Here is a 25,560-nt window from a genome sequence, read left to right on the forward strand (position 1 = left end):
AATATATAATACAATGATGCTAAACAGAATTTTTATTCTTGTCCATATACATAATGTATGTTCAACCTACAGAAATATATTTGTTCGTATACAGAGAAAGGCTTGACTCAAGATTTAAAAAGAAAAAAATCATTCAAATTCAAAAACAAAAAACAAAATCAACTTAAGTGATCCTAGCCAAATAATTCAATCTCTCAGGACCCTGAACTCTTTAGACAAGTCACTGATCTGTTTTAGCAGAGAGAACACAAGGTCAATGATATAAAAAACAGACCAAAAGTAACTATAATTAATTTTTAGGTTCTCATTCTACATATTTATAACTAAGCAACATAACTGGTAGGCATAATAAAGATGACATATAGTTGTGACTAGAAATGTGCTTTCTTTTTTTTCCTTCTTATTAGTTTTACTTAACTGTTTTACCTTTTTACAAGAAAATTCTTATGAAGCAAGAGTAATCTATGTTTATATTGTAAAAAACAAAAATTTTAAGTGTACAAATAGAAAAAGTTGATGAACTGATTAAAAATTAAAACTAATTTTAAAATACAAATTTTACCAAATTAATGTAGTCTGTTACACAAATATGAAAACTACTTTTCCTTCAGAAGGACATCAATCTAAAATTAAGTTCAAAATTAAGTTAAAATTAATTAGAAGTGTGAGAAAACAGAAAGTAACAAACCCGAGTTGACTGGTATCCAAAGTATGTGTGGTAGTTCCAAAAACAGGTACTTTTCCCATAATGAACATCATGATCTCTGATCTCTGATAATCTGGTAAATTACTTCCAAAAAACCCTATAAAATATTTTTAATTTAATAGAAAAGAATTTTTATAATTTCCCAAAGTATATAAAACTGTAAATTATTAAACATTTTCAACATTCCAAAATATTTTTGTACTATTTAAAGGATATATAAATCAAATGTTTTCTCAGCTTCATTCATTATTAAATAATATACATGCCTATAATAGCTGCCTATATAGTCTGCTTCAAAATCACATTTAGACTAGTCAACTGAATTAAATTCAAATGAATATTAAAGTGCTTTATATATAAAAAGGCATTTTCCTAGAAAATTGAGGTATTTTTTAAAAAAGAGAAGAGGATTTCCTTTAATAAGAAATTAAAAGCTATACTTTGTAAACTTTGTACATAGTTTGTAATGACCTATGTGTATGCTATAGTCCCAGACTATAAACTATTTGAGGGCAGGGGATAGTTTGTCTCATCTTTCTCCTTACACACTTGTTGGTGATCTCATCTTCCATGGCTTAAATATCACTTCTGAAAATAATGCTCGTTAACTCTGAATATGAGCACTAAATATGAGCTATGACACTAAGAGATAAAGGTACAATGAGAGGCAAAAGTAGTCCACGCTCTTTGAGAACTCACTTCTAATAGGGAAAATGACTAGCAAACATCTTGTATACACATGACTAAGACAAAATTAACTGAAGGGAATCTCCAATTTATCTTATATATCTTGTTAGAATAGTTATTTGCATTTTGTTTTCCATGACAGACTTTAAAATCTTTACACTATAAATTCTTTGAGAGCAAGGATTTTATTGTCTTTTTTCCTTCTATCTTATACATTTCGCACAGTACCTAGAACATGGTGGACACTTAATTCTTCTTTAAGACCTCCAATGAACCTATAGTTTCCTGAGACATCCTATTTTATTTTCAAATGACTATTAAAAATGCTTTTAAATTTCTTTTCTTTGAAAATTTTATCTAGTATCTCCAGTACAAAGAACCAGGACTAAATTAATTCCTTATTCCAATTGAATGCCCTTAAAAATATCTGAAGATAGCTATCATACATATATCCCTTTCCACTTTGTAATTCTGTATTTGTAGGAAATAACTGTAATTTACTGACATTTCCTAGAACCATCAATTTTTAATATTATTAGATATCCATGAATCAAGGTTTACATTTCTGGTGGGTTCAAACAATGACAGAATCAAAATACCTATATTATTAATTCAGCTTTTGGGAGATAATGTAAAGGAGATAAGAAAAAAAAAATAAAAGCTTAGTAAATTTTCTTCTTTTTTAATTAAACATTACAAGTGGCTTGCTATTTTGTATATATACATATACACATATAATCTGTGCATGCATTATATTTCAGAACTGGTATAAATAATCTAATATATCAGCAAATGTTTAGTAGACTATGCTACAGGAATACATAAGGCTCTGTTATCATATAATAATATTTAGAAACTCAAGATCATTCAGTTGAAAAAAAAAAAAATCATGGCTCATATGTAGTCCTTAGCAAATTTACTCATACTCTTAGCAATCTGGAAACAGCTTTTACAAGTTCAGCCTTTCTAATGAAAATATCTCAAATTTAATGTCTAAGTTAAAAACTTATTGTAATTTTTTTTTGAAAATAATATTTGAAAATAAAATTCACTCACCTATTGTTTGAATAATAGCATTCTGAACAATCTTCTCATCATTATCTTTGGTGCTTGTGCTTACAGTGATGCTGCCCATAGAGCCTCGTCTTTCACCAGCTTCAAATTCAACACTGAGACGCAAATGCTTCAGTAAGGTGTTAAATACTTCCAGTACTGTAGGGCCTGTAAAGCAACATGTATAAGAATAGATGTTCTTTTCCAATATTAGAACCTTAATTAAAAATTAGAACATTTTATTGGCAATAAAAACACAAAACTAAATGAGTTATTTTCTTTCCTTAAGAAACCTACATTTTTCTAGAGTAAGAGTTCTTATCTTTCTCTGTATCATGGACTCCTTAAGCAGCATGAATAAGTCTAGGGACAATCCCCTTGTCAGGAGAGTATTTTTAAAACATAAAATACATAGTGTTACAAAGGAAACCAATTATTCTGAAATACAAAAACAAAAAACATATTCATGGAATCCAGTGTGGTAAAGGAATATAATACATTCACAGATGAGTAAATAAATACATAAATAAAATGCACAATAGTGATAAAATACCATAAACATTTATTAAAACCCAGTGTTCTGCAGATATTGTATTAAGTGCTAGATATGCAAAAAAACCCCATTTCCTTCAATGCGCTTACAAGAGAGAGAAGCTGGTGGCAAATGAAGAAATAACTGGTATTATGAGGCCTATGTAAATAGAAACTATGGCAGAAGATTTTTTTCTCTGTCTTCCAGTCCTCAAATTAAGAAGACAAAAACAAATGAGGGTACTAAAAAGGTGTGAATAGCAAAGCTGAAATAATATCCAGGATGATAAATTTCCTGGTCACAAGATTATCCTGGGGTGGAGATGAGGAAATAGAGTAGGGGAGTAAAAAGGGGAGTTATGGTGAAGATGATGACAAAGTAGAACCCAGATGAACAGCTGATGGAATCTGACATGGGAATATATTTATTATATAAGAAGAGGAATTAAGAAATCCATCACTCAGGCATTTATTAAGTGCCTGTTTCAGGCAAGAAACTGTGATAAACATAGGATATACAAAGAAAAAAAAATTAAAAGTCTTCAGACTCAAAAATTTACATTCTATAAGAAAAATAATGTGCACACATATAGAGATATACAAAATATGTAAAAAGTAACATTTTTAAAAATTTGGAGGGAGGCATTTACACCTAGTGGCACTTTGAAAGAGACTAGGGATTTTAAGATACAAAGATATAATGAATTCTCGGTTTGATGAATAGTCAGTACAAATGTAGGAAAAGAACAGCAAGATCAATTCAGGGTAGTAAGGTAAACCGATGGCAGCCTATCAAAGACTTTATTGGAAAAAATGGAAGTTTTCTCATATACGAAAATTATTTCTGTGCATTTGCATTCCTATCTCTTTTTTTGTTTCTTTAGTGAGAATTATCACTCCATATTCAAATTTTTCTGTTCTGACAATTTTCCTACTCTGCATGTTATAAATTCTGCTTTCCAAATTGTTCCTTTCAAAATATTCAGAAACATCTTGCTGTTTTCAAAGTTCTCTTGGGAATATACAGGGTCCTCTGCCTCATTGGGTATTTAATTTTCCTGTTTTGCAATATTTATTCACAGATACCTGAGCTCTTTTTTCTGATTTAGAAGCCATTTTCTCTTCTGTTATTAATATCTGCCTAGTATTATCTGTTTATGTTAAAGATCTTTGGATTTTCTTTCTTCTTAGAGCTTTGGTAATTTCAGTTCTTTTTTCTATCCCTGCCCTCCCTACCCCCCCCCCCCGAAATACTCAATTTCTGACTCCTTCTTTGATGGAAGTTTCACTGAGCAATGGATTTCAAAGTTATTTCAACCTCCTTATACAATGAGCATTTATGGCTCACTAGCCTACTTCTTTGACCAAGCAAAGAATGAGACAACATTGGCCCCAGCTGGATGCTAGGATCTTTGCCTCAAGATTAATGGAGTTTCCCATGTGTCTGTCCTGACCCACATCCCTCTTTTCTCTATTTTCTAGCTAAGCTTTCTTGGAACAGAGAAGGTTACCTACCACTACTGACTTTTAGCACAGTCTAAGTAAATTTCTGCAAATTGGATCTCTGCAGCACAGGGAAAATGGGATGGAGCATTTAGAATATCTTAGTTCTGTTGCAAGGGCATAGGTCAGTTTGTGCTGGACTGCTGAGGAACATGAAAGAAGACAGAGTTTTTTGAGAGTGTGTGAGCTATTACAGATTAGCCTTGCCTGTTGTTAGTTCATCAGTTTTTTACCCTGTTTGATTCTTAGTGTTCTGACAAGCTGAAATTGTTTCTCTCTGGGACATAACTTCTACCTTAAGAGTTTGAGAGATTGTGAATATGGTTTAAAAAAAAAAAATCTAACTCTCCATATTGCTGGTCATGTGACCAAAAAGCTCCAATAATCTTTTTTTTATCATTAGTCACTTAGGTTAGAAACAAGAAGGACATTTGTGATAATTATAATTTTTAATCTCCAAAGTCCCTTAATTTTAACAATTTCACATGCACATTCCTTCGTCTTGCATGATTCCTTACTTTCTGGTCTCACTTTTCATGTTAGGTCAAACTCTCCTTATGAGCCCTAAATTATTATAAGTTTGTTTCCCTATATTAATGTTGTTTATATATGGGTAAATGCATTTTATACCTGTGTTTGTGTGTCTGAGTATATGTGGGCATATATGCATGTAAGTTTAAGTATTTTATAAATAAATTTGTATATATACTTATTTCTGTTCTTAACTGCTTGGAGTAGATAGAGCAGATAAAAGGGGAAAAAGGGAAAAGAGCAAAAAGTACACAGCAGAGAACAAAAGAATAAACTACAAAGAAGCATAAAAAGAAGCATGAATATCATTCTCTTCTGTTATTACTTATGTTTTCTTGAAATGGAAATTTATTGCTATATATTTTGAATCCTCCCTAATGTTCCACTAGGCATGTGACAATGCTTTTAAAAAAGGAAAAAAGAAAAAGATTATACTAAGTATTTTTTAAAATATTGCTTACCTATAGATCCTTTAGCAGCAATGGCAACTGCTTCTAATAGAACCTGGATAATCCCTGCCCGAACACGTGGAGAATCTTTTTTTCGAGCATCAAGATGTCCTAGAGTCTCTTGGATCACATGGTGAGAATACTGTGCCTAATAAAAATGAAAAAAATATTAGACATTTAAAAGACAATTTTCTCTTTTTTTTTTACTTTACCTTATTAATTTATTTAAGGTATTTATTAATACCTTATTAATTTTACTTTACCTTATCAAGGAAATCTATTACAAATTTTTAATTTAAATACTTTTTTATTTATTATAATCTTCAAGAAATGGTAAAAATTTTTAATTTATCACATGCACTATTGAAATTATGCTCATATATTTGGCTCTAGGATACAATTAAGTTTTATGTGTCAACATTATTCAAATACTGTCTACCTTTCAAGAAAAGTAGATAATATATTAAACATAATTTAATACTATGGTTTGGGGAAATTAAAACTACATATATTTAAGAATTCATATCAAAAGAAAGGCTAAGTGGCATAGAGGATAGCACTCTAGGAATGTAGGCAGAAAGAGCTGGATAGGGTTCCCATTTCTAACACTTAAGCATTATTACCTTGAATGAATCATCTAATGTAAACCTCAGTTTCTTCAAGTGTAAAATGAGAATATTAACCGTAGTATTTATATCATAAGGATCAAATAAACATAAAACATTATATAAAAGTCAATTATGTTATACAATATATGTTATATATATATATATATATATATATATATATATATTATGTCATACAAAGCAGCCAATATAAAAATTTTTAGAGTGAATGTAATAGACAAGAAGCTACATGATACAGTGGAAAGGGCATAGGATTTGCAATCAGAAGAGAAGAGTCTGAATCCCAGATCTGACATATTTACTATGGGTGCCTAGATGAATGGTTGTCAACAAGCTGTGAATGAAATCTGGATTGAGGTCAATAGCATAAGATTAAAGTCTACATGTTCTTTAAAAGATAATTATTATAGTATTTAATCAACCAAATCAAGATTGGAATGAGAGCTATCCAATAATATGTGAAATTGTTATGACATACCCATCAAAAAATTATGTTTAAAAAGGACCTTAAAAATCAGGCATGTACAAGAGTACCTTGGGGGGGGGGGGGGAAGAAGGAATTGCTTCAATGTTTTACTTTTTCTGGTATAGCCTTTTCTAGGGCTCAATTCCAGAAACATTGTTAAGCCCCTGCTGCTGCATAGAGAACTCTGCCAGAGCAAAGGGCAATGATAATATTTGTTCCAAAGGAGCTTACACTTTTATCCAACTTTATCCTGACAAGTGTTTGTTAATTCTCCCACTCCTAATATAATAATGAAGACATTTGGCATTTATAAAAAGTCTTTAAGGTTTACAAAGATTTTTATCCAAAATTACTTCCTTAGATCCTCATACCAGCTGTGTCAAATATGTAAGAAAATTATCATGCATCTTTTTGAATGAAAAAGTCCACAAAGGCTAAGTGGCATACCCTGGAACACAGGGTTGACATGTGACAGCAGCCAGCACACAAAGCTCAGCTGAGGCCCATCCATGATGACTTATGTAATAACTAAGGACTCTATTATGTGTGTCTATTGTTTTAGTCAATAAGATTTTAGTATTCCCCAGTCACAGTCACCCCTCTCTTCAAAGATTTTCTTTAGGGCTAATGTGTTTTATTCTCATCCCCCCCCCCTCTATTATAGGGAACTCCTCTAAAGATGGGGGTAAGGAAGGACATTAAGAAATATAAGTGATATAAAAGTAAAAAATATCAATAAGAATTCACTTAAAATGCTATTTAGTTACAAAAATGCTTATTTTATAATTCAGAAATGACTGGCATATGATTAACTTATATGGTAGTCACTCTTTCCAAAAGTGGGCTGAAAGTTTGATAAGTGACATGGAAAATAAAGCAAAGGTAGTGATCAACCAAATATAACAATAAATATCTATTTAGTGTATTTAGTGTAATTTTAACCTGCTCTGTGTTGAATTTTCTTTGCTGAAGAAACAAATGAAACTTATTCAGAACTAATGTTACTTAGCAATTATACTAAAGCAGATAAACCTTACCTGAATGGAATACATTATAATTTTGAAGCAGTGAACTGCAAATTCATTGGGATCCCACAGGTTATGATTATCTAAATGTCTGTAAGCAAAAGAAAAATGCAGTTCAGCATGACAAAGTCTCACAAATGGCTTTGATGAAGAATATACTTTAATTGCTGTACATTTATTGAAAATCAGCTTTTAAGAAAAAAGGCAAGCAACCACAACCAAAGAAAATAAAGTCTATATCCCTTCTCTCCTGAGCCCTGCCCCCCTCTGCCTTCAAATAAAAATAGTGCACCTTAAAAAAAAAATACTAACTTACCAAAATGATTCACTTATGTGCAACACTGTAATCCCTAAAATGCTACATAATGATAATATTCTATTGTAAAATTCAATATATTTAAGCTTTTTTTTTTTTAAACGGCTACATAGCATCGGGTATTCAAGAAAAATGTTGTTCCCAATATAAATAATTTCTACATTTCATATGCATGTGTGGAAAATATGTGAATATTTGAAAAAAAAATTTTCCAATCTCTCTTCTTTGATTTTTCAAGTCCTTTTTAAGTTTTTTCAAGAACTCCTTTTCTACTTGGAACCATTTGATGTTTCTTACCAAAAAAAGAGTGACTTTTTTTAGTTCCATTACTAACTTCCTCTAAATATGAACTCAGGTCTTCACTATCCCCATAGTACCTATCCTATGGTTGGATTTTTCTTTGCTTAAAATTTTTTTGGTTGTTTAATTTTTTTAGAAGTTATTAGTGTAATCAAGTGCTAGTCCCAAGGTAATGGGGCATGATGTCCCAAGTATCAGGTCCTACTTTCTGAGGTCTATGACATCTGACTCAGGAAACAGATACATAGAATTATTAAGCTACTTGAAAGCGATAATCAAAAAAAGGCTCTAGACATCATCTTTCAAAAACAAAACAAAACTATCCGTGATATCCTAGAAACAGAGAATAAAATAAAAATTGAAAGAATCTACCAATCACTTTCCTGAAAGAGATTTCCAAAAGAAAACTCTCAGAAATGTTATAGCCAAATTTCTGAACTGCCAGATCAAGGAGAAAATACTTCAAACAGCCAGAAAGAAACCAATTCAAATAACAAGGAAACACCATAGGGATTACACAGGATTTAGCAGTTTCTTCATGAAAAAATTAGAAAGCTTAAAATATTTTCCAGAAGGCAAAGGAGGCTAGAATTACTGCAAAGAATCACCTACCAAGCAAAACTGGTTATACTCTTTCAGTACAAAAAAGTACATTTAATGAAAGTAGGGTATTTTCAAGCATTCCTGATAAAAAGACCAAAGATGAATAAAAAAAATCTGATCTTCAAATATACTATTCATGAACATAAAAACATAATAGAAAAAGAGAAAAAAGAAGAGTTCAATAAAGTTAAAATGTTTCCATTGCCACATAGGAAAATAACAATTGTAACACTTAAAAATCTTTATCACTATTATAGCAATTAGAAATATATATAGACGAGTACACTAAGATTGACTAAGATGGAATAGTATCCAAAATAAAATAAAATAAAAAGTGAGAAAGAGGATTCCAATAGGAAATGAGAAAAGGGAGAGGTAGAATGGCATAAAGTATCTTAAATGAAGAGGTGCAAAAGAGCTATTAGAGTAGACAGGAAAATGGGGAGAGAAGGATGAAAAAAGGGAGAAACATTCAGGCAATGCTTGAACCTTACTCTCATTTGAACTGGCTCAAATAGAAAATAAAATAAATGAAAAGTAGGGCATTAAAAAAATTAGTTTACCTTATAGAAAAGTAGGAGAGAAGGGGAAAAAGAGTAGGTGAGGAGACTGGGATTTATGGAAGGGAAGGTAAATTAGAATAGGTAGTGGTCAGAAGCAAAAACATGAGGATGTTATGGGCCAGAACTTGAAACAAGGTGCTAAGTCAGTGGAATTGACAAAGAAAATAGTTATTTAATTTAGCATGGTGCTTAACAGTTCTCTAGTTCAGTACATGTACTTAGTACTTACTATAGTTCTACAAGATTCACACCTTTAAGAGAAAATATATAAGCTAGGATTCAGTCAGGGAGATTCAGAAGCCAGAAGGTGCAGGAGCTTAAGCTCTCAGAACCAAGGAGAGAGATAGGCCTCTAAGAAAGCTAACCCGGCCCCAGGAAAGGAGACAAGACTTGGAAGGAGACAATAAAGGATTTGGACTTTAATACCTGTTTGCATTTGGGGTGATTACTGAACTGAAACTAAGGCTGCCTCCAGAAACTCCAAAGAAAACCCAACAAGAGAATATTACATTTTAGAGAAGAATATTACATGAGGGAAAGAGACAGAGAAACAAGAATAAACGGGGAAAATAGGATAGAGGGAAATATATAATAATCGTAACTGTTAATGTAAAAGGGATAAATTATTTTATAAAACAGACACAGATGGCAGAACAAATTCAAAACCAGAATACTACAATGTGTGGTTTACAAGAAACATATATGAAGCACCCACGCAAAGTAAATACTTTATTTCACTGAAATACAAAAAAGGGATTAAAAAAGTAATTATGATCACAGACAAAGCAAAAGCAAAAGTAGGTTTACTTAAAAGAGATAAGGAAAAATACTGTCTTGCCAAAAAGTATCATAAACTATAAAGTATGGTTACCTATTGCACATTGCAATTTTCCCCATTGTGGTTTCAATGACATGTATTAGCATAAGAAATTAAATGAGAATTTGGGGGAGTTTTGTGAAAACCACAGAAGACATGTAAAGGCCAGCAAAAGAAAAATAAAAAGTTTAGAAATCCATAAAGATATAAAATATACATAGGATATTGCATAATATCAACCCAAATTTTACAATAAAGTACTATAAATGCCCCCCAAAAGAAAAAAATAGCAGACTTCTCTAATAAAGGGAGAGGCAAAAAATTTCACATGTATTTTTTCCAGATTGGAGGGGTGTCATGCCCTTACCCCACATGCTGCACAAGTATAATATCAAAACTACATATAGAGGCCCCAGACTGAATAGCACCCAAATTTTTAAAAGACAAGTTAACTCAGTTTTAGTAGGAAATAGAAAATAAAACTATATTGGGGAGAGAGGGGAAGGGAACTTCAACTTTCCTCTCTGAAAGGTAAAAAAGAAAGAAATTTAAAAAATGAAAAGAATTTTAGAAAAGTTAGATATGATAAACCTCTGAAGAAAACTGATTAGGAACAGAAAGGAATAGATCTTTTCTCAATGGTTTATTCCACTTATACAAAACTTGACTATGGGTTATAGCATAAAATAAAAATGATACAAAAGTTTCACAATCAAATAAGAAAAGCAGAATGTTAAAAGCACATTTTCAGATTATAATGCAATTAATATTATGTTCAATAAAGAACTGTGGAAAGACATTAAATGTTAACTGGAAACTAAATAAGCTAATCCTAAAGAATTATAAGGTTAAAGATAACAAAGAAATACTCAATAATTTCATTAAAGAGAAGATAACATACCAAAAGTTATGACAGGCAGCCAGAGAAGGAAAACTATGCCTCTAAATACTTACATCAAATAAAATAGAGAAATAATAAATCACCGAATAAAGCACGCAATTAAAAAAAAAAAAAAAAAAAAAAACCCCAAAAAATTCAAAATCCTCAATTAAATGCCAATTGGAAATTCCAAAATTCAAAAGAGAATGATAAAACTCAAACTAAGACAATGAATAAAAACAAGAACTGGTTTTATGGAAGGAAAAGAAAACAACACTAAAATAGCTAAACCATTGGTTAATTTCATTTTTGAGGAAAAAAAAAAAAAAAAAAAACAGAACCAAATTACCAGTATCAAAAATGAAATGATTTTACTACCAGTGAGGAGAAAATTAAAGCAATTAGGAGATATTTTGCCCAATTATATGCCAATAAATCGGGCAATATAAGTATAATGGATTCAATATGTCATGGATTGGCATAAGAAATTAAATGGGAATTTGGAAGGAATTTTGTAAATATCGAAGATGTCATAAATGTTTACATAAAGTATATAAGTAAAAGGAAGTAGAATACTTAAATAATCCCATCTTAGGGGAAAACAAAAACAAAACCAACTGAACAAGCCATAAATGAATTCTCCAAGAAAAAATTCTCCAGGGCCAAATGAATCCACAAGCAAATTCTACAAACTATTTAACAAATAATCCTAATACTATATAAATTATTTGGAAAAACTGGTGAAAAAGCCCAATGTTTTAAATAATACAGACAAGATACTGATACCTAAGCTACCATGAGCAAAAACTAAGAAAACTATAGACCATTTTTTCTAATAAATACTTATACAAAAATATTAGGAAGGAAATTACAACAACCTATCTCAAGGATCATATACAATGATGAGGTGATATTTATACCAGGAAAACAAGGCTATGTCATTATTAAAAACTCTTAGCATAACTGATCATATCAAAGCCAGAAATAATATGATTATGTCAACAGATGCAGAAAAAGATTCTGACAAAATACAACACCCCTTCCTATTAAAAAAAAGAGTAACAAGATAGAAGATTCTTGGAAGATGATGTAGTAGGTTGGAAAATTCCAAGACTAGAGATCCCTTCCAACAAACAAGGTAAAATAACACTTCACGATGGAAAGTAGAAGAACAGCAAACAAACAAAAATAGGACAGAACAATGGTCATCCTGGGACAACCAGAAAAAATCCAAAGGAAAATATTAGGACAGAGATATGGTCCCTTTAAAGTATAAATATTTCCACCCTAGTTCCTCTGAAAAAGCAAGTGGTGAGTTCAAGGGATAGCTCCACTGACTGTAGCCTGAGGCCCAGCCACAGGAATTTTCACCTCCAGATAGTGTGGCAAGTCCTGAGTTGGGGAAGACTCTGCTGATTAAGGACACCAGGCACAGCTGTGTTGCTGAAATGTGGCTCTGGGTAAGGAACCAGCATATGCTCTGTGAGTGCAGAAGCAGTGAGGCAAGGAAGCCGCTGGCTACAGAAGAGCAAAGTTCTTGGTTTCAAGTTCTAGGCCAGAGGGGAGGGCTGAAGGAGGACATGAGTTAAGAGTCCCCATACCTCACACTCCACGACCTACTAAAACTCAGTTATGCTAATACTAATACTAATACTAATACGCTGCTATAAATTTTTTTAAATAAAAAGAAAAAAGCAGGCAAATGAGAAAGAACCCAAACATATAGAAAGTTACTACAATAGAGAAGACCTAGTGTTCTTCTTCAGAAGAGGTTACTTAAGTGAGGGAAAAAAAAAAAATCCCTGAATAGTAATGTCAAATAGTTAACTGTCCAAAAAAATCTTAGAACTCAAAAAAAAAAAAAAAAAAAAATTAAAAATCAGATGAAATAGACTGAAGAAAATTAAAAAAAGAAAAAACAAGATTATGAAAATAAAGTCAACTAACTAGAAAAAGACAGATCAAAACTCTTAGAGAAGAAAATGACTCTTTGAAAACTAGGATTGAGCAAGGGGAAGCCAACAAAATTATAAAAGACCAAGAAATAATAAAACAAAATGTAAAGAAAGAATGAAAAAATAGAGAATGTAAAATGTCTCATAAGAAAATCAACAAATCTTAAAGAACAAATCAAGAAAGATAACATAAGAATAATTGTAATATCTGAAAGCTATGATCAAAAGAAGAATTTTGATACAAAAACTAATTAAAGAAAATTGTCCTGAAGTGTTATAATTAATAGAGATTTAAGTAGGAAAAAAAAAAAACCCACCAATCATCACTTTAAAAAGATTCTATGAGGAAAACCTACAGGAATATTATGGTCAAATTGGAAATTTCCAAGTCAAGAAGAAAAGCAAGGGGAAAAAAAAGAATACTGTGACACTATAATTAGAATTCCAAAACACAGGAATACTATACATTGAAGATTGTAAGAACTTAGTTGTGGCCAAAAATACTGTGCCCAGCAAAGTTAAACATAAATATGAACAACAACAATGAAAAGACATTCAATGAAATGCTAGACTTTCAGGAGTTATTGCAAAAAGATTTGAACTTAATAGAAAATCTGGGACTGCCTAAGAAATACAATGCTAGACCTGTAGCAAATGATCACAGTAAACCTTGTGTGTGATAAACTAACTCAAAAGACCTAAGCTTTTAGAGGAACTCTATTTGACAAACCTGCTTTAAAAAAATAAAATAAAATAAAGTAAGATAAAATAAAACCTAGAAAAACTATGAAAGAAAATAGGCATAGACCAAAATTTATACCATATGCCAAGAGGTAAGGAAAAATGGGTGCATACTTTAGACATAAAGGGTGAGACCAAAAACAAATTAGGGGAGTATGGAAGAATTTAACTACCAAATGTATAAAGAAGGGAAGAATTTATGATGAAACAAGAGATAGAGAACATGATGACAATTTGAACTATTTTAAAATTAAAAGTTTTTCAAAACAAAATCAGTACAACCAAAATAAAAAGGAAAGTAGATGAAAATTGATAACTCTTACTTTATAATATATTTCGAGATCTGGTCAAACTAAGACCACTTTCCTTCACTTTTGTTTTTCATTAAATTCCTTGACAATGTTCATTTTTTGTTCTTCAAGATGAATTTTGCTATTACTTTTTTTCTAACTATAAAATACTTTGTTGATAGTTTAATAGGTACGACAGTGAACAAGTAGATTAATGTAGGTGGCATTGTCATTTTTGTCTTATTGATTCAGCCTGCCCATGACCAATTGACATTTTTTCCAATTGTTTAGATCTTACTTTATGTGTCTAGAAAGTGCTTTGTAATTGTTTTGATGACTATTACTTTATAATAATACATTTCGAGATCTGGTTAAACTAAGACCACTTTCCTTCACTTTTGTTTTTTCATTAAATTCCTTGACACTGTTCATTTTTTGGTCTTCAAGGTGAATTTTGCTAATTTTTTTCTAACTCTATAAAATAATTGGTTGGTAGTTTGATTGGTATGATACTGAGCAAGTAGATTAATGTAGGTGGCACTTTCATTTTTGTCTTATTGGCTCAGCCTACCCATGACCAATTGATATTTTTTCCAGTTGGTTAGATTTTACTTTATTAGTATAAGAAGTCCTTTGTAATTTATTCATATAGTTCTTGGATTAGACTTCCAAGCATTTTATAGTGTTAATAGTTCTTTTAATAGTTTCTCTTTTAAGTTTATTTAGCTTTAACTTTGAGATCATGATTACTACTCCTTATTTTTTTCTTTTTACATAATAAATTCTACTCCAGGTCTTTATTTTATATTTTTGTATATCTCTTTATTTCCTATCCCTCCTGACTCCTCTCCCTTATATTACCCTCCTTTACTCCTTACCCTCTTATTTTTTTATACATTTAGAAAATTTTCATTCCCTTCTAAATGTATATTGCTAAAAATCTCTCCCTTATCCTCTTCCCCATTCTTATACTCTTACCTTCTTAATTCTCTCTGAATTTAAAAGATTTTATACCCTTATATATATACTTTACTCTATTCCCAATGAGAGTGTTATTATAGAGCTACCAGCCCTTCTCCATCTAATTCCTTTGTGTTTCATACGTGATTTTGTTTTTTAGAATGAGATCATATTCTGCTCTACCCCAAATATCTTTTTTTTGTTTTTGTTTTTGTTTTGTTGTTGCTGAGGCAATTGGGGTTAAGTGACTTGCCCAGGGTCACAAAGCTAGGAAATGTTAAGTGTCTGAGACCAGATTTGAACTCAGGTCCTCCTGACTTCAGGGCTGGTGTTCTATCCACTCAGCCACCTAGCTGCCTTTCAAATTACTCAATTACTGACAATCTTAGACATGCAGATTGCATTTCCATATATGAAACAATATATATATAGTTTATTAACTTTGCCTAAAAAAAAAGATTACCTTATCCATGAATTTAGTTGAATAGAGACCATGAGATCTCATTATATGTAAATCTCCAAAAGAACAAAACAATACTAATTGTGAGTATTGGGAAACCAGAAACATTACTCAAAGCAATTAAATTTAATTTATCAGGCAATAAGTAAAACATATAACTGAGCTAAGTCAAAAGGGATATAAAACTGCATACCTTTTGACTAAGCAATACTACTACTAAATCTGAATCCCAAATACATAAAAAACCCAAAGAGGGAAATATTTACATTTTTATATATGTCAAGTAAAGTACTTAATGAACTACTTGGTAATAAACACCTTACTCATTTACCTCAATGGTCCATGAGAAGGATTATTCATCATTAGATTAGGGAAATCTGTATAAGAAATAATTCATTGGACCCCCTACTCTATTTTAATCAGTATTAACCAATTTGATATAATTCTATAGGGGTAGTGATTATAAGTTCTATATATTAGGTCCCAAAGTTATGAGCTATAGATAGTAAGTTCACCAGCTTAACTGAAGGAAGCTAACTAGAGGCCCTCCACCCTCATTTTTCCTTCTCATAGTGACCAAGTCCAGTGTGATGGAAGTAACTTAACTATTTGGAAAGTTCTCAATTTATTTTCATACTTCTGAACTATTCTTCCTTTTCCAAAACAAGCAGGGGACCAACTAACTTATGAACATTAAATCTGTGGAGATGCCGCATGCTTCCTTCAACAGTCTCCCTCCTGATATGTCATTTTGGCCCTCAAAAGTAAGACCTATTAATCAATGAGTTTCTGTGTTTCACTCTGCCTCTTTTGCAAGCTCAGATATCAAGCTTTACAAAGACAAGGCCTTAGAACATCAAAGACAAGGCATTTCATCATGAAGATATGAGAACCATTTCTGTAGAGGGGACCATGGACCTTCTAACAAAGTATCATTGGCTCAGAACTCGACTTAGTCTCTTTTTATCATCAATTGAAAAACTTTAATCCCCACATCAGAAACCAACAACAATAAAACACAACTTACGCAAAAACTGGTCGAACAGCATTACTCATGTTCCCATATGTTGCTCGGCCCAGTAATTCTCTAAAACAGTTTTCAGCCAACACAGCAGGATTTTCCTCTTTGTCACCTTCTGAAGGAGAAGAAGGAGGGCCTATTCGACTGATAAAAAGCAAACAGGAAATGAATTAAAGACTCTCCATCAGCATTTTTTGCTATTTCAAGTATAATACAAGTATAGACAATCCTCTTTACTTATGGCTTCCATTTAGTCATTTAACCTATTCACTAAAATGTATTTGTAACCCCAGAAGCAACATTCACAGGCCTTTTAGTGATCATTCCCTGGCATATTCAGTGCAACAAACATTCCCATTCCAATTTGAGCAATGTTATACTTTGCTTTGTTTGTTTCAACTCTCGTTTAAAAAAAAAAAAATCACATTTGTATGAGCCCCAAATTTTTCATATTTTTGTGCTTTTTCTGGTGATTTTACTATTTAAAATGATCTCCAAATACAGTGCTGAAGTGCTCTTTAGTGTTCCTAAGCACAATAAGGCTGTCATGTACCTTATGGGGGGAAAAAAAAAAAAAAAAAACTCATGCATGAGTTAAAATGCTACTGGTCATGAGTTTAATGTTAATCAATCAACAATATGGTATATTCAGAAAAAGGTTAATTCCTCATATGTATTGAGGCCACTTTAGAAGGTGCTAAGGACTTTCACAGAAAACTATCATATTTCTACTCATATGAAAGGGCGTTCCAAATCACTATGGATCAGAGAAATGCAAATTAAGACAACTTTTAAGATATCACTACACACCTGTAAAATTGGCTAAGATGACAGGAAAAGATGATGACAAATGTTGGAGGGGATGCGGGAAAACTGGGACACTGATGCATTGTTGGTCGAGTTGTGTATGGATCCAACCATTCTAGAGAGCAATTTGGAACTATGCCCAAAAAGTTATCAAACTGTGCATACTCTTTGTTACTACTGGGCTTATATCCCAAAGAAATCTTAAAGAAGGAAAAGGGACTGTATGTGCAAGAATGTTTGTGGCAGCCCTCTTTGTAGTGGCTACAAACTAGAAATTGAAGGGAAGCCCATCAATTGGAGGATGGCTGAATAAATTGTAGTATATGAATGTTATGGAATATTATTATTCTATAAGAAATGACCAGCAGGATGAATACAGAGAGGCTTGGAGAAACTTACATCAACTGATAGCTAAGTGAAATAAGTAGAACCAGGAGATCTTTATACACTTCAACAACAATACTATATGAGGATATATTCTGATGGAAGTGGATATCTTAGACAATGAGAAGATCCAATTCAGTTCTAATTGATCAACGATGGACAGAACCACCTACATCCAGAGAAAGAACACTGGGAAATGAATGTGGACTACTTGCATTTTTGTTTTCTTCCCGATTTTTCTTGTGCAACAAGAGAACTGTACGGATGTGTACACATATATTGTATTTAAGATATATTTTAACATGTATGAGACTACCTGCCATCTAGGGGAGGGGGTGAAGGGAGGGAAGGAAAAAGTTGGAACAGAAGTGAATGCAAGGGACAATGTTGAAAAATTACCCATGCATACGTTTTGTCAATAAAAAGCTATAATAATAAAAAATACAAAAAAAAAAAAAAAAAAAAAGAAAGAAAGAAAAGAAAAAGAAAGTGGAAAATAATTCATCCATGCAAAAATATTTGTAGTTCTTTTGGAGGTAGCGAAGAACTGGAAACTAAGGGGATGTCAATCAATTAGACAATGGCAAAACAAAGTATGGGAAATAAACATAATATTATTGTGTCATAAGAAATGATGAAATATAAAAAAAGAAGAATAAAGGACCTACACGTGCAAAATTGTTTATAATGGCACTATGTGTAATGGCAAGGAACTGAAAATTGAGTAGATGCCCATCAGTTAAGGAATGGTTGAATAAGTAATGGTATGTAATGTAATAGAAAATTATTGTTCTATAAGAAATGATGAGCAGGCTGACTTCAGAAAAAGCCTGGAAAGTCTTATATGAACTAATGCTGAATGAAGTGAGCAGAACTGAGAGAACATTGTATACAGCAACACTAAGATTATGCAATGTTCACATGTGTTGGACTTGGCTTTTTTCAGCAATGAAGTGATTCAAGGCAATTCCAACAGATTTTATGATAGAAAGAGCTATCCACATCCAGAGAGAGAACTATGGAGATTGAATGTGGATCAAAGCAAAGTATTTTCACCATTTTTTGTTGTTGTTGTATGTTTGCTTTGTTTTCTTTTTCTTTCTCTTGTTTTTTTTTTTCCCCTTTTAGAACTGATTTTTCTTGTGCCTCATGACAAATATGAAAATGTTTAGAAGAATTGCACATATTTAACCTGTAGTGGTTTGTTTGTTGTTTAGGAGAGGAGGTAGTGGGGGATGGACGGAGAAAAATTTGGAACACAAGATACTGTAAAGGTGAATATTGAAAACTATCTTTGCATATATTTGGAAAAAATAAGTACTTTTTTTTAAATATAAAGAAATTATGAAATGCATGATGTCAGAGAAATCTGAGAAAACTTATGTGGAATGAAGTAAGCAAAACCAGAATGATTAATAAGATTACAAAAATGAATTGTGAAAGACTTAAGAACTGTGATCAAACCAAAACAAACATGATGATTCAATAGATCTAATAATGAATGTCCATCATCTGAGAGAAAATGAATTATGCAGAGTAAGATAATCATAATTTGATTTGGGTAACATAAGAATTTGTTTTCCTTCGTAGTGTCTATTTGTTAAAAGGGTTTTCTTTTTTTCTTTCTTTTTTGCCTTAAGTGGAAGAGGAGAAAGAGAAAATACTTATAAACTCAAAACATTTTTTAACAATAAAAACTTTCAATATGCCACTCCCAAAGTTTACCACATAACTACTTAGATTCCAATTAAAAGTTTTACACTTTATATAAAAGTGTATAAACTTCTTAAGAAAGTTTATACAAACCTGTCAATATCTTCTGTTTTTTGCATGTTAAATAAGAGAGATGGAACAATTTTATCCATATGCTGTGGTTCCCATATAGTTGCCCGCAACTCATCATTAACTGTTTTGCGAACCACACCCTGAATTCCTCGGATCCCAGCTATCCGGATTCTAAGAAAAGAAAAAAAAAAAAAAAAAAAAAGAATTTGTAACTCCTAAGTTAAAGAAAGTTAGGTATGGTTATTTTTTTATTTATTTAATTTTGGGGGGGCTTAGCTAGGGAGAGAACAAATAGAGAAAACAATAATCATACATGAAGTCAGCAAAATGGAAATATCACTTTCTACCAAGGTCTAAGACATCAGGTCTAAATTAATAATGACTGGAGCAGGAATACTAAATGATCTAAAGCTTTAGATGTCTAATTAAAGGGAACCTATTTTTTGGTTGCTGAGTGTAATATGAAAAGTTGAAAATAGGTCTTCAACTGAGCTTTCTTACAATCTCCCTCAACTCTCTCATAAAGTACTATAATCTGTCCCTGAGATCTTCCTACTTCCAGGAATCTAAAAACTCAAAACCAAATAGAATAACTATACCCAGAATTCTACCCAAAATGCCCTCTTGAACTAATGACCTAGCAATTGATAAATTCAATGACTTTTACTTAGTCCTTGACCCCCTTGAAACGTTTAACATTGTTAATCACCATCTCTTCTTTCTACGTTACTTCCTGGGCTCCTACAACACTGCATTCTCTTGGATCATCTAAGAAATACAGATTGAATCCTCTATCTCTTCCTAATCATTAAACGTTAAGTTCTGTACTCAACCTTCGTCCATTATCCTTTGTTTTAGCAATATTCACTCCTCAAAGATGACCTTAAAAACTCTAATGCCTCTGGAATTCCACATCCACGTATACAACAATTCCCTATTGAAATTTTCTTAATATCTTATCAGCGTCTCAAATTTAACATGTCTAATTTCCAGGTCACGATGCAAGAAACAGACCAGTTAGTTCCCAAATACGTTCTCTAGAAAAACACTGTAATTCACAGCAAGCTGAAGAGTAAATTAAAAAACCTAATGAGAAAATATTGTAATTTCTACACACAGAATTACACAAAAGAATGGTACTAACTTGAGAACAATAGGAAAGTGAACTATAAGCAAATTCAATGCCGGCAGAGTAGCTTCCAGCAAAATTAAAATGAGTTTAACACATATAACTTAGAAAGCTCAATACTCAGAGGCTGTTAGATCATAATTCTCCATTCCAACTCTGAAATGTTATGAGTCCAAGAGACAATATGAATTATACTAGTTTTTCAAGCATGGTGGCAAATTATCATATACAGCATTATTTATGCAGGAAAATATGTTCAGTTACATACAACTTCATATAAGCAGTTTTAGAACATAATCTAATATCTGGCTGCATATGAATTGAAAATTTTCCTATGTTATAAGCTACAGGTATAAATTTAAAATTATGAGGGAACTTTTAAAATACCTTGAGGAAACACAAATAAATAAGTACTCTACATGTAATTATGCATTACAGCATGGAAGTAACCAAGTTTTCAGAAAAAAAGGAAGAAGAAAGGGATTGAGAAAGAGAGGGAGGGAGGAAGGGAGGGAAATTAATAATTATATTATATATAAATGTACCTAAAACATTTTCACTAGGGGGAGCTAAGCAATAATAAAAGGACTCCTTTTATATAATGTTTTCTTTTAAAGACTTTTAAAGACTATTTGTTAGTCTTTTTATTTTGTAGACCTATAATTTACATCAGTTTACATGAGATTTTTATTTTAATGGAATATAATGAAATGTCAGCTTATAATCTTAATAACCAATGTTAAATAAAGAAATAAATTACTTATTATACTATGGATATTTTGGTTTATTTCAATGACAAATTAAAGCTTATGAAGAAAGTTGAAAAATTAACTTTACTATCAAAAACAATAATACCTAGCATTTATATAATGCTAATTTATTTAACATTTGAAAAGCATTTACATCATGATCTCATTTTATCTTCACAGTTTGAGGAGGCAGGTATTATTATCATCCCTATTTTACACACAAGAAAACTGAAGCAAAGAAAGATTTGATCGACTTGCCTGTAATTACACTGTCTGAGCCACATTTAAACTCAGGTCTTCCTGATTCCTAGCACAGTGCTTCTATCCACTGCACCACTTAACTGCCTTGAAATTAGATTTTGCTAACACATATATACATATATACATATATATATGTATATATATATACATATATATGTGTATATATACACACACACACGTGTGTGTGTGAATATATACACATATATATGTATATGTATGTATGTATGTTCTAAATTAAATGTGATAATTAAAAGGTACAAGACACTTAGAAAAAATTAATGAAATAATTATTTCAAGTAAGAGGATTTGAATTGTGGACCATTTATTATAAGATATCTTTAAGAAAAAAGCAATTCACACACACAAAAATAGATTATTACACAATCTAATTATATGGCCTTAAGATTCTGAGAACATCAGAAAGTCACAATTTGTAGGGCTCAAAAGATTTAGAATTCATCTAGTGCAAACACTTTATTGTATAGTGGAGGTTAACTGTAGTATAGAAAGATTATAATAGTTTACTCAAACTTACAAGACAAGTTTATTGTCCAGACATGAACTAAGGAACTGAATCTCATTTCAAAATTCTTTCCCAATATCACTTTTGGGATTATCATAGACTCACACAAGCCTAGATTCTGAGATACCATCTCCAGATCCCACTATATGGATGAAACTGCTCTAGCCAAAGTAACCAATGCTTTGTTAACCATCAAATATAATGATCTCATTAGTCCTCATTCCTCTTGTTCTTATGGATATTGTTATATTGTTTAAGATTCTTCTCTACTCCTTTGGTTTCTATGTCACTGTTTTCTTTTTTTTTATTTTTATTTACTCATTATATTTCATATTAATGTTTTACTACGTTTATTGTTGTTTGCCCTAATTTTTGTTTTTTTCCCTTTTTTTATTAATTTTATAATTACAATTTTTTGACACTACATATGCTTGAGTAATTTTTTATACCATTATCCCTTGTATTCATTTTTCCAAATTTTCCCCTCCCTCCCTCTACTCCCTCTCCTATATAACAGGCAATCCCATATATATTAAATGTGTTACAGTATAACCTAGATATAATATATGTGTGTAAAACAAAATTTCTTGTTGCACGGTAAGAATTGGATTCCGAAGGTAGAAGTAACCTGGGTAGAAAAACAGTAGTGGGGGCAGCTGGGTGGCCCAGTGGATAGAGTACCAGCCCTGAATTCAGGAGGACCCGAGTTCAAATCTGGTCTCAGACACTTAACACTTCCTAGCTGTGTGACCCTGAGCAAGTCACTTAACCCCAGCCTTAAAAAAAAAAAAAAAAAAAAAAGAAAAAAAAAAAAGAAAGAAAGACAGTAGTGCAAACAGTTCACATTTAATTCCCAGTATTCCTTCTCTGGGTGTAGCTGTTTCTGTCCATCATTGATCAACTGGAAGTGAATTGGATCTTCTTTATGTTAAAGATATCCACATCAGTCAGAATATATCTTCATACATTATCATTGTTGAAGTGTATAGTGATCTTCTGGTTCTGCTCATTTCATTTAGCATCAGTTCATGTAAGTCTCTCCAAACCTCTCTGTATTCATCTTGCTGGTCATTTCTTACAGAGCAATAATGTTCCATAACATTTATATACCATAATTTACCCAACCATTCTCCAATTAAGGGGCATCCATTCATTTTCCAGTTTCTAGCCACTACAAAAAGAGCTGCCACATATTTTGGCACATACAAGTCCCTTTCCCTTCCTTAATATTTCTTTGGGATATAAGCCCAGTAGAACACTGCTGGATCAAAGGATATACATAGTTTTAATAACTTTTTGGGCATACTTCCAAATTGCTCTCCAGAATGGCTGAATTATTTCACAACTCCACCAACAATGCATCAATGTCGCAGTTTTCCCACATCCGCTCCAACATTCATCATTGTTTTTTCCTGTCATCTTAGCCAATCTGACAGGTGTGTAGTGGTATCTCAGAGTTGTCTTAATTTGCATTTCTCTGATCAATAGTGATTTGGACCACTCTTTCATGAGTGGAAATAGTTTCAATTTCATCATCTGAAAATTGTCTGTTCATATCCTTTGACCATTTATCAATTGGAGAATGGTTTAATTTCTTATAAATTAGAGTCAGTTCTCTATATTTTGGAAATGAGGCCTTTATCAGAACCTTTAACTGTAAAAATATTTTCCCAATTTGTTACTTCCCTTCTAATCTTGTTTGCATTAGTATTGTTTGTACAAAAGCTTTTTAATCTGATGTAATCAAAATCCTCTATTTTGTGATCAATAATGATCTCTAGTTCTCCTTTGGTCATAATTCATTCCTCCTCCACAGGTCTGAAAGGAAGACTATCCTACGATCCTCTAATCTATTTATGATCTCATTCTTTATGCCTAAATCATGGACCCATCTTGATCTTTTCTTGGTATATGGTGTTAAGTGTGGGTCCATAACTAATTTCTGTCATACTAATTTCCAGTTCTCCCAACATTTTCAATGAATTCTTATCCAAAAGCTGGTATCCTTGGATTTGTCAAACACTAAAGTAGTCTATTTCTTAGCCAATACCAAATGGTTTTGGTGACTGCTGCTTTATAATATAGCTTTAGATCAGGTACAACTAGACCACCTTCATCTGATTTTTTTTTTTCATTAATTCCCTTGAAATTCTCGACATTTTCTTCTTCCATATGAATTTTGTTAATTTTTCTAGGTCATTAAAATCGTTTCTTAGGAGTCTGATTAGCATAACACTAAATAAATAGATTAGTTTAGGGAGTATAGTCATCTTTATTATACTCGCTGGGCCTATCCACGAGCACTTAATATCTTTCCAATTATTTAAATCTGACTTTATTTTTGTGGTAATTTTGCTCACATAATTCCTGACTTTTCTTTGGTAGATGGATTCCCAAATATTTTATACTCTTGACATTTGTTTTGAATAGAATTTCTCTTTGTATCTCTTGCTGTTGCATATTGTTGGTGATGTATAAGAATGCTGAGGATTTATGTGGATTTATTTTATATCCAGCAACTTTGCTAAAGTTGTGAATTATTTCTAATAACTTTTTATTAGAATCTCTGGGGTTCTCTAAGTATAGCATCATATCATCTGCAAAGAGTGATAGTTTGATTTCATCATTACCTACTCTTATTCCTTTAATCTCTTTCTCAACTTTTATTGCGGAGGCTAGCATTTCTAATACAATATTGAATAGTAATGGTGATAGTGGGCAACCCTGTTTCACTCCTGATCTTACTGGGAAAGGTTCCAGTTTATCCCCATTACATATGATGCTTACTGACAATTTTAAATATATGCTCCTGACTATTTAAGAGTATTCCTATACTCTCAAGTGTTTTTAGTAGGAATGGATGTTGTATTTTATCAAATGCTTTTTCTGCATCTATTGAGATGATCATATGGTTTTTGTTAATTTGATTATTAATATGGTCAATTATATTAATAGTTTTCCTAATATTAAAAAAGCCCTGCATTCCTGGTATAAATCCTACTTGATCATAGTGTATTATCCTGGGGATGATTTTCTGAAGTCTTTTTGCTAATATCTTATTTAAGATTTTAGCATCAATATTCATTAAGAGATTGGTCTATAGTTTTCTTTCTCAGTTTTCACCCTACCTGGTTTAGGTATCAGTACCATGTCTGTGTCATAAAAGGAGTTTGGTAGGACTCTTTCATCCCATATTTTTAAAAATAGTTTATATAACATTGGGGCTAATTGTTCTTTAAATGTTTGGTAGAATTCACATGTGAATCCATCTGGTCCTGGGGATTTTTTCTTGGGGAGTTGGTTAATAGCTTGTTCTATTTCTTTTTCTGAAATGGGACTACTTAAGCAATTTACTTCCTCCTCTGTTAATCTAGGAAGCCTATATTTTTGGAGGTAGTCATCCATTTCACTTAAGTTATCAAATTTATTTGCATAAAGT

The 25,560-nt window shown here is 31.7% G+C and overlaps 1 protein-coding gene across 8 annotated transcripts in view; it reads right to left on the reverse strand.

The window, feature by feature from the left end:
• Nucleotides 1–25,560, reverse strand: part of EFR3A (EFR3 homolog A) — a 138,506-nt gene that overhangs the window by 41,832 nt on the left and 71,114 nt on the right. For all 8 annotated transcript variants that reach the window (XM_074265440.1, XM_074265442.1, XM_074265430.1 and 5 more), the window contains 6 exons: nucleotides 19,481–19,630; nucleotides 16,490–16,627; nucleotides 7,590–7,668; nucleotides 5,473–5,608; nucleotides 2,450–2,614; nucleotides 689–803 (listed from right to left, as the gene is read on the reverse strand). In XM_074265440.1, the coding sequence (XP_074121541.1) occupies nucleotides 689–803; nucleotides 2,450–2,614; nucleotides 5,473–5,608; nucleotides 7,590–7,668; nucleotides 16,490–16,627; nucleotides 19,481–19,630 (783 nt within the window). The remainder of the gene's footprint in view (nucleotides 1–688; nucleotides 804–2,449; nucleotides 2,615–5,472; nucleotides 5,609–7,589; nucleotides 7,669–16,489; nucleotides 16,628–19,480; nucleotides 19,631–25,560) is intronic.

Source organism: Sminthopsis crassicaudata, chromosome 1 (assembly GCF_048593235.1).
Source record: "Sminthopsis crassicaudata isolate SCR6 chromosome 1, ASM4859323v1, whole genome shotgun sequence".
Taxonomy (NCBI): Eukaryota; Metazoa; Chordata; class Mammalia; order Dasyuromorphia; family Dasyuridae; genus Sminthopsis; species Sminthopsis crassicaudata.